Source organism: Odontesthes bonariensis, chromosome 3, assembly GCF_027942865.1.
Source record: "Odontesthes bonariensis isolate fOdoBon6 chromosome 3, fOdoBon6.hap1, whole genome shotgun sequence".
NCBI classification, from domain to species: Eukaryota; Metazoa; Chordata; class Actinopteri; order Atheriniformes; family Atherinopsidae; genus Odontesthes; species Odontesthes bonariensis.
Window position 1 is genome coordinate 12462646 of NC_134508.1, and position 10068 is coordinate 12472713.

Sequence of the window (10068 nt, forward strand, 5' to 3'; positions counted from 1 at the left end):
AAGGTTTAGACTTTATCAAATATGTGGGAGTGTCTCCCCATACAATGTCTTAAACCCTCCTCTAAACTCAGAGGATGAAAAATGAACATATTTTTATATATATATATATATATATGAGAGCTCATTTCTCTGCTACAAGAGAGCTTGACTCCAAAAGGTAACTTTCACTCTGGCAAATCCTCCACCTTTTTGTCTGAAACCAACAGGCCGTACTGCTCTGCGCAGGGCGAAAGGCTGAACGCCGTTCTTCAGAAGCAAACTCTTGGAACTATTCAAGATGACAAACGCATAGAAATAAAAAGACAAGTGCACAGTATTTACATGTAGGGATTTATTAATTTTTCCAACCTACAATGAGCTTAGAACTCAAACATGATCAAAGGCTATGACAATAAAGGTAAAACAGGAATAGGACGTTGAGTTTACAGCTACTTACATCAACTTTCCTATTTTAAGTGGAACAGTGGAATAAAATGAACTGATAATTCACATTAAATGTTACATTATCCTCAATCATTACACAATTAAAACCTGCCTATGGTGTAACAGTTTGGTGATTTTTTCAATTTTTTTGGCAAAGTCGATATCCCTCACACACCCCACAAGGAGGCAAAACACTTTCCATTTACTGACTTTAAATACATGATAGCATTATGTTCAAGTAACAGATATGGGAGTTTAATTTTTCTCTAACAATTGTTAAATTACCTTAAAACCAGATGCAGACAGGGCTATGCTGAGAGAGTCAAAGGATGCTTGCAACTCAAAGGATAAAAATGATTGGTTCACATTTACACTGAAAATAAAAGAAGTCCCTGATAGAGGCTGTAAAACAAAATATTCACATTCTGCTTGCTTAAGTAAATATTGACATTGTTGCAGTATTTTCCCCTTTGCCTGCTCAGACATCCTCTTTCATGCTCACCAATTCAACATAGTCCAGTTTAAAATATTCAGATAGCTTCCATGGTCGAGCCTCTGACACACACACACACACACACACACACACATATAATAACATTTCCATTTCCTTGAAAGGCGCGTGGGTGTAGTTGAGGAATTCTTTTGATTTTACTTTGTCTATCAAAATATAGAATTCATTAATAATACATGGGAGGGCTAAAATACAGAGTGAGTGAACAAAACCTAAAATGATACAAAGCATTTTTTGTTTTTCTTGATAAAGTAGCTATAGGACCACAGAACTTGAAGCTCAGGCGATGTCAGGTTTAGTCCCCAAGGAGGGACCGAGACAAAGGTCAAGGAGTCTTCAAATTACAGGGACTATGCCTCGACTTGCAGCTGTGGATATACTTCTGTCTCGTAACCTGATCTCAGATCAGATGTTCGTACTATCCACGGCACCATTCTGTCACGTCATAATGGCCTCATCTCGCTTCCGTTTTTTTTTTTCTCCTTTCTCTTTTCCTGCACAAACTTTAAAATTCCTGGTCGGGTCTGGCCATCGAGCAAAATTCATGAAAGCTGAAGAAAAAAAACAAAAACAATTATCCAATAAAAAAAGTTCATCATAGGTAAAATAACAAACTGGGATTTAAAATTCGTAGTCGTGTTCTGCCATGTCGATGGCCCAGGCAAACTTCTCCCGCTGGGTTTTGTTGTAGATCTTCTCAACGGGAATACCCCACTTCTTACACCTAGAAAACAGATACAATTCAGATGAGGGGAGGACAATGGTTCCTCATTGAGGAGCTGTGTTAGGTTTAAGTCGTGCTCCAACTACAAAACCCACACACACGTATAAGTTATCTCACCAGGCCACAGAAATGCGCGGGTCCAGATAATTGAGTTTAGAAGTGCCAAGGGCGATCTGTTTGTTTTCTTCACGATCGGTTGCCTGTACTTCCAGTTTCATCAGCTGCTCCTCTATCCTCTGAACAGCCTTCCTCTTGGACTCTACTGCCCTGCAGAGAAAGACGATGACGCAGTTAGATAAAGGTGTGGTGAACAGGACTGCCAGTGGGGGGGGGTTTATACTTGCCACCAAAAGCTTACTTTTTGGACTTTTCATCTCTCCGTACTTTGGCATCAGCCTTGGCGCTTTTCAGTTCTCTCTTGGCATCAGAAAGCTGGTCCTTTTTAGCATCAATCTAAAAATAATTAATTAATTAATTTAAAAAAAGAGCACAGAGCATAAGTCAGATGTCATCATGTTAGACTAACATTTCTTCTAGAATTTAGGTTTGTAAAAAGCCCAGGTCATGGTGAATTTAAACACTAGATGTGATATGTTTAGTCCTTAAATCAACATGCGTCTTAAAGTGTTATTTTTTTTTTTTTTAAATCAACTCAAATTAGTTGAACTTCTGCACTGGGCCCCTCACAGCTGAATTCCACCAAATATACAAACATTTATACTGACTCGATGGAACGTCCTTCCATCCACACCCTGAATCCATCAATCAGACAGAACATGGCAACTGAAACCAACCTAGTTATGATCCGTTGTAAATATATGGATAAAAGCTGCTGCGATAACAATTCAGTCAAACCTGTGCAAGACCAGAAAACCCATCCTATTGTTCTTCTCAACACATCCATGACACATACATACATATATATATATATATATATATATATATATATATATATATATAAAAAACTACAGGCTGAAGTACAGTGGGGTGAGAAGAAAAAAAACAAAAGTCCAAAACCACGTTTTTACCTTAGTCTGCAGGTTCTGCATAGACTTCTCAAATGTCTTCGGAGGAGCCCTCTGATGGTTACACAGTATGGCCACAGCTCTATTGGCCCTGTTGTAGGACAAGATCTTGGCTGGAATGTTCTCATCCGCTGCAGAGACAGAATATAATCAGCAATCTGTATGCTAAATGACTCAGTCAAGACAAAGGCTACATGAAGAGTTTATTTAGTCAACACAGTTTGGTTGTGTCCTGTGTAATTATTCAAGGATTAGGTTGTCTCATCGAGACAAAGATGCTTTGACTGAAATAAATAAAATCGCTCACTCTGGAGACGTACCATTGGTGAGCTCCTTCAACTGCTGCTGCAGGGTGATTGAGGCGTTGTATGTACGGAAAACTTTGGCTGTCAGACCGTCCATCAGCTCCTGGAGGTGCTTGTTCAGAATAGAAGTCTAGAGAAGAAAATAATGAAATTATACAAAAAAGGTCAAAAGCATACACTGGGAAAGATACTACATAGATGTTTGTGAACCAAACAGAATCCATCTGCTTACATTCAGACGATCAAACAGGTCATCATCAGGTTCTTTGTTTTCCATGAACAACTGAAGATTCTTAAACACCTGAAAAATTAGATCGCACATAAATAAGGAGGCATAGTCTAAATGTTCCAGCACGTCGGTCGTAAGAAGACGATGGTCCTTACCCTTTTTTCCACAGGGACTTTGTTGTAGTAGCGGATCGAGTCTTTACCCAGGAAGTCAAACTCCACCACGTATTCCTGACCTTCGCTTTCTGGATAGAGTTTGATGTGCTCGACTCTCAGCGAGCAGCAGCCAACTGTGTCTGCAGTCTCTCCTTCTTCCTTCTCATTACCCGCCCTCAGAGCCAGCTAGTAGACATCAGCACATTTGGATTATCAGAGGCTTAAAAAGACATCACAAGAGCCACTGATGCAGTCCTAAGAACACCACAACAATAATAACAACAACGGGCCTTCACCTTGTCAATGAAATAGAGTGCCACAGCCCTCTGTCTGATCCTCATCTCCTTGGACTTCCAGTCTTCCCGGTACTGTGTTCTGATTCGGTCCACAGATTTCTTCAGTCGTCGAGCGGTTTCGTACTTCTGCCAATCCTTCTCTCCCTGCAGACAAACGGCGTCGGCAAAGGAGACAAAGAGCGTGTCAAACAAAAACATGGTCCGACAAGCAGGTTGCTGCGCAGTAAAAACAGGCTTTATCCAACGTTTACTGAAACATTGAGAATTCAAACAAAGTGCCTTTGAAATGGCGTTGAATGAAGTTTTTAATAATCCAGCTGGGTACAGATGTTCCCTAAATGTCACGATGGCCGCAGACAAACTCTGAAGTCGGCACGGATAAAAGAAACCAGGTCAGCCCATCATCATACCTTGATTCTAGAGCTGGGATTCAGCATAATGTACTTGATGGAGCCTTGGATGTTCTCAGTCCATGAAACCAGCCAAGTCACCTTGTTGTCATGGCGAACTTCTTTCCATTTGGTGCCTGGAGGAGGCGCAGGGTATTTAGAGTCCCTAAATGGAGCACAGATAATTATTGAAATAATTTTCACTGGAACGCATCAGTTCAGTGTTTGGAAAGGAAAAACTAATAAAATCTGATCAAATAAATAAACATATATGTCCACTAACTTGCTGCAGTTGATGATGATATCTTGAGGCCTAATGCGACGTTTCAGCATGCCCATTTTTGGATGGTCTCCACGACCACGAAACAGGCCAGGGGGCTCAATGCGGAAGTTGGCAATACGTTCTCTGTGGTTGTCCATGACGCAGAAGCCATACTCCTGCAAGAGGCGCTCATTCTCTGCCTTTATTTTCTATAAAAAGTGGAAAAAGGATAAATTAATTTCCATCACGGGGGGGGGGTCAACAGTTTGACCAATGATGGTTTAAAATAAACAAATAAATAAATTATTTCAATTGGCACTTGGACTTTTCATATGAGCACCATCTACATTGGAATATCTTCTAAGAATCACCCAAGCCACCAAACCGCCGCAACTTAAAGAGTATGTTCTCATATGTAGAGGACACTGCAGGAAAGTAGTCTGAACAGTAAAGAGCTCTTTGAAAAGATAACAAAGATTCCAATACTATGTAGAGCACAACAAACACAGTAGCAGACCTGTTTGTCCTCTTTTGACATGGCTTTCCTGGCTTCAGACTGAGCCTTAAAGTACTCGCTCATCTCAGTGAAGTTGCACTTCTTCAGATCTGTGAGTTTGCCCTTCTCTTCCGAAGTCATTTCCTGCATTAAGAGCATGTGACACATTCAGTCACAAACACTGCAGAATTGATTTATCTTTACAGTTGCAAATTGATTCACTGTTCCCACCTTTCTCCAGTCTTTAAAGAAATTTTTGCGAAAGATATCTTTTGTGGTGTACTCGTGATCCAGCATTTTGGCAAAGAATGTGGCCACCTCTTCTGCTCCTGGACTGAGCTTCATAAGTTTGCCTGAGGTGTATCAAACAAAAAATAAATAAATAAATAAATAATAGGAAGTTGTTTTTTAAAAAAAAAATTCAAGCCATCCCCGGACCCCTTCTCGTTTAAACATGTGGGAAATCGGGTGAAAAGCACAATCTTACCATCATAATAAAATTTTACATTGCTAGGGAGGGGCTCGTAGGGTGGAGCAAACACAGGCCCTTTGTGTTCAAGGAACTTCCACTTGACACCGTCTGTGTATCTCTCCTCTTCCCACCTGCGGTCAACCAAATGAGTCGAGTCAATGCGACCATACCAGAATAAAACTTAAATCCCACACAACATCGCAAAACATCCACACTTGTTGATCACCACACCGATCAGCACAAAAGGTTCGATGCAGGGTTCACACGATTAACTCACCATTTCCACTTCTCCTCTGGTTCTTTCTTTCCTTTCTTTTTTCCATCAGCTGCTTCTCCTTTTTTGTTTTTTGTTTTTTTGGACTTCATGTCCTAAAATAAGGAAGAGAAAGTATAAATGTTCTTCTACGCCGAACGACTGGCAGAAGGAAAACTTTAAAAAAAAAAAAAAGACAAACCGCAGTTATTGTCACAGTGAAACTCTGGCTGTGCCCCAGATTGAGCTCGTCGGCCTTTGCTTACCTCATCATCCTGTTTCCTTTTCTTGGCCTTCTTGTCATTTTCAGTCTTTATTTTCTTAGACTTGAAATCAAATCTGAAACAAACACCCCTTGTTACAAGCTTAACAGATAAAACTCTGGCCAGATGGACGACTATAAGACTGTTATCATTACATTACGGCACAAACTTAAGTCCAGGGACCACTTACTCGTAATCGTCATCTCGTTCTCTTTTTAGAGACTCCTTGTGTTTAGGAGAGTGGTAAAAATCCTCCTCAGGCTCAGACTTCATATGTGGGGGACTGAACGACAGGCCAAAAGTTAAAATAAGCTCGTACTCACGTTTTCAAATATCAGTGCATCCCAGTGAGGCATTGATACAAGTCTTACCTGGCAAAGCCATTCTCTTTTTCCTTTTTGACTTTGCCATCGACGGACTTCATCTGGAAGCAAGAACACAGTTTTGTTGGAAGCCTTAACTCGAACAGTAAATGAAAACGACGTTTCATAAAAGCTGAAAACTGGCAAATTCTATCACTACAGTTCTTACTTAAATGCCAGTTTTATTCACCCAACCATTGTGATCCGACTGTTCTGTGCTTACAGCATGAAATATAATGGTTCTGAAAGATGGGTACAGAAATATCAAAACATCCAATCACAGTGTTGCGTAAAAACTCCCCGCCTACAAATTTCCCTCAACGCACGTTTTATTTTAAATAATGGACTGCATCTATTTTCTATTCTAGCCGACCACTCTAAGTACTTTCACACTACAAGCCACATTTACATACAGCACGTCATAGTCTAGAAAGTATTACAGACGGGACACTGAAGGAAACGTGGGGTTTAGTGTCTCGCCCAAGGACAGTTCGACGTGTGGTCCGGGGAAGATCAAGCTAATGACTGGCAGACAACAGCTCTTCCTCCTGAGCTGCATCTAGAGATCAATTGTAAAATTTCCCAAATCTGAGAAACTCAGTGACAAACCATATTCTTGATAAACGCACAGCATTGTAGACTGTACTAAACATGACTACATCATGATAAACTGTTGTTAGGGAAGCCGGAAATGTCAGTACATGTACATCTATGTCCACCACACATGCACTTTTCTCTTTTGAATCTCAGTAATTTACCTTCTCGTCTTTCCTCTTCTCCTTGTGCTTGTCTTTGTATTTGTCTGTGCTGCCATCTTTGTGCTTCATCTTCTCCTTGTCTCTGTGTTTTTTAATCAAAGGAGTCCTTAAAGTCACTTTGAGAGTTTAAGAAATGTGCAAATAATTATTTAGGTAGAGTCTTCTTTAAGCACATCGTTTTTACCATTAGCAGACATATCTAGAAGCATGGAGAGTACAGACAATATACCTGTTGCCGTGCTTAGATTTCTCCCGCTCCTTGTCCTTCTTGTGGTCCTTATGTTTATGTTCCTTGTCTTTGTACTTGTCTTTATGCTTGTGAGAGTCTACAAGAAGAAAACGGGGTCTTCCTTAACAGTAGACAAGATATTGACACTGTGCTGGATAATATGTGCAGCTGTTGTCTACTTCACAAGGAGCAATTTCTGACAGTGAAAAGTACAACCACATATGAGTGGTATAGTCAAAGAAGTCCCCTCAACTAATGGATACAATAAAGAAAAAAAAAAGAAGAAAAAGAAAAAAAAAAAAAAAAAAAAAAATCAACCGACAGCCCACAAAGCAACTAAAAGTCTTGGTTTAAATCTGAATCCAACAAATACAACAAGAGAAACAAATGGATCAGCAGGTGACATTTTGGTCTTCTGTCATGAGTACATCAACACACACCGACATATTGTCAGGACCACTGGAGTTCAACAACATAGGCACACCCTCATGTAGTCAGTTGTGAAATGAATCGATGGTAATGATCTTTTAGTGCAACACAGCAGAAATACATGTGTCATGTTTCCCGTTAGATGAAGTGTGATATACTTCAGTTTATTGCCCATCATTTCATGGGATCTTTTTGAGTGGTACAATATTCAAATTTGATATTTCATTGTGCCCCAATAGTTTAGTTGCTCATGAAAATCTATCAAAGTGTGTGAGTGTATCTGTCAGTCAACTGGTCAGACTTCAAAGTGGCAAACTAAACTGCAATCAGTGCATTTCCATAAAAACAGGACGCAACACAGTTCATATTGTGGCGCATATAGCAAACAGCACATTTATTACACTGTAACATAGCACCTCCTACTGCCTGTCTGAGTCTAATGTTTTTCAGATGATATGAATCAACTGACAAGTTTAAACAAGCATGTGAACAATATAAGCTTCCACTCATTTTTACTGCGAGAGCCCTGGCAGGTAAGGAGATTCACCCCCAGTGTATAAACGGAGACAATTACCAGAATTAAAAGAGCCAACACCGCTACACTGCCATCAACAGCATCAAATGAACATGTTTGAATGGCCTCAAAGCCTCAGTCCCTGGCACATACAGGACTCACACAGATACCAGCGCAGTTTACCAAGAAGTTGTCCGTGTTCCTTAAGCATGTACAGGACAAAGATCACAGATAACTGATCACTGAGCTAAAAGGCTGAACCTGTGAGGGATAGTGAGAAATCACCATTTTGAGACAGGACCAGCATCTTATTGTACATCCATTATTAGAACACATATTACCCTGACAGCCCTATCAAATGCGCGCAGAGCCGATTTGTACCTGAGCCAGACCAGCTATTCAAATCTTTCTAAGAGCCAAGGTTCTGACAGGAACTTTGAGCCACATTTACAACAAAGAAAATATGACACCTTTAAGATCCACTTTGTCCCTGTGTTATAACAAATAAAAAAAGACTTTGCCCTATGCTTAACAATTGACTGAGACAATCAATCAATTTTTTTCCACCATAAAAACACTGTAATAACCACAAAATATTAAATACACTATTGTGCTGTTGTTTAAAAGCTTCCAAATACATCTATGAGTTCAAGTTAAAGCTATCCACTCCCTCCTTCCTCCCCCCCACCCCTCCAAGAATGAGAGGTTGAGAAGTCTCTAAAGCTATTTTACGAAAAGAAAAGAAAAACCTAATCGGCAAATAGAGGGTACTGAATATACAAAACTACAGTAATATTTAGCACCAAGCCTTCAGCACACAGCCATCTGCACTTCACAGCCCGGTTTCAGCTTCCAGTGGAGTCAGGCCGCTACAGCAAAAAAAAGAAAATGGCGCAGAGACTAAGTCCTCAACCCCCAAACCCTCACTTTCAGCTGGAAAATGTGCTATCAAAAGCTAACAAACAACAACTTCTGTTGCGATCAACTGATAAAACACATCGAGTTGTGTCCGAATATGAATCCTGATCGAGAAAATATTAAACGGAAATGCTTTTACAAGGCCTTGCTTTTGAACAATAGGCGCTTGTGAGTGAGACAGAGGACTTAGTCTCTGGACGCCATTTCTGTCCTCTACTGAGAACTAACGTAACGTTACATTAAATGAGCGAGAGCATATCACAGCCACGGCAAAATTCATATTGTCATTTCATAGCCAAATGTAATAAACTTACCATTGACTCGAGAGCCACAGTCAATCTGGAAAATCAAAAACAGATCAATGTTAAATTTCGTAGTAGCTTGGCTAACTAGCCGGCTACCTAACTTTGAACTTGCTGAATGGTACAGCGACAGTTTGTTAGCTACCCAGTTAGCTAAGCTAGCTTGCTACGCTGGCTGGCAACCTGGCTTCGCGGCTAATTCAGAAGCTGCTCCGGCTAACATTGCTTTGAGCTAACGCCGCAAATTAATGTACCACTACCTCACCAATCTTTGTATTCCAATATGAACCCAAACGCTAGACAGAGAGGCGTCTTAACATTCCTCAAAGTATGTGTATAACATTGTGAAGATTTGGTTAACAACGTAATGAGGTGGTTAACTTGTACAGAAGGATACCGTGCTAGCTGGCATTCACAGTTAGCCGAGTTACCCTGTCAAATCGAGCAAACACACGGTGGAAAGAAACTATACAAGATGATCACCAGTGATGACATTACAAAAAACAGTTCAACCGTTACCTGGTCCTCGTTGTGGGAATGGTCCCCACTCATTTCTTTTGCCTTGTTTGACAGAAAAATTAAAAAGGAGAAGCGCTTGGGTTAGCACGCACCGGCGACAAGATGCAGCCAGAATGGAGAAAAGACAGGGTTGTGTAAGAGATAAGTCCCAAATGTACGCTATTGCGCATGCGTAACCATTTAAATGGTACAGAGCAGTGTAGCCCCTCCTCCTTACAAAACGTGTTGCTCTTC

At 40.5% G+C, this 10068-nt stretch overlaps 1 protein-coding gene across 1 annotated transcript; it reads right to left on the reverse strand.

Moving 5' to 3' along the window:
* Nucleotides 1–316: 316 nt before the first annotated feature.
* On the reverse strand, nt 317–9980 carry top1a (DNA topoisomerase Ia). Its single transcript, XM_075460333.1, is given in 22 exon segments — nt 317–1658; nt 1776–1925; nt 2017–2111; nt 2687–2814; nt 3004–3118; nt 3221–3289; nt 3373–3558; nt 3669–3812; nt 4079–4223; nt 4341–4528; nt 4837–4959; nt 5047–5168; nt 5303–5418; nt 5565–5656; nt 5807–5879; nt 5994–6086; nt 6175–6227; nt 6924–7016; nt 7018–7039; nt 7153–7249; nt 9328–9352; nt 9835–9980. Coding segments are annotated over 22 exon segments (2265 nt in total). The 5' UTR covers nt 9868–9980; the 3' UTR covers nt 317–1555.
* Nucleotides 9981–10068: the final 88 nt, after the last annotated feature.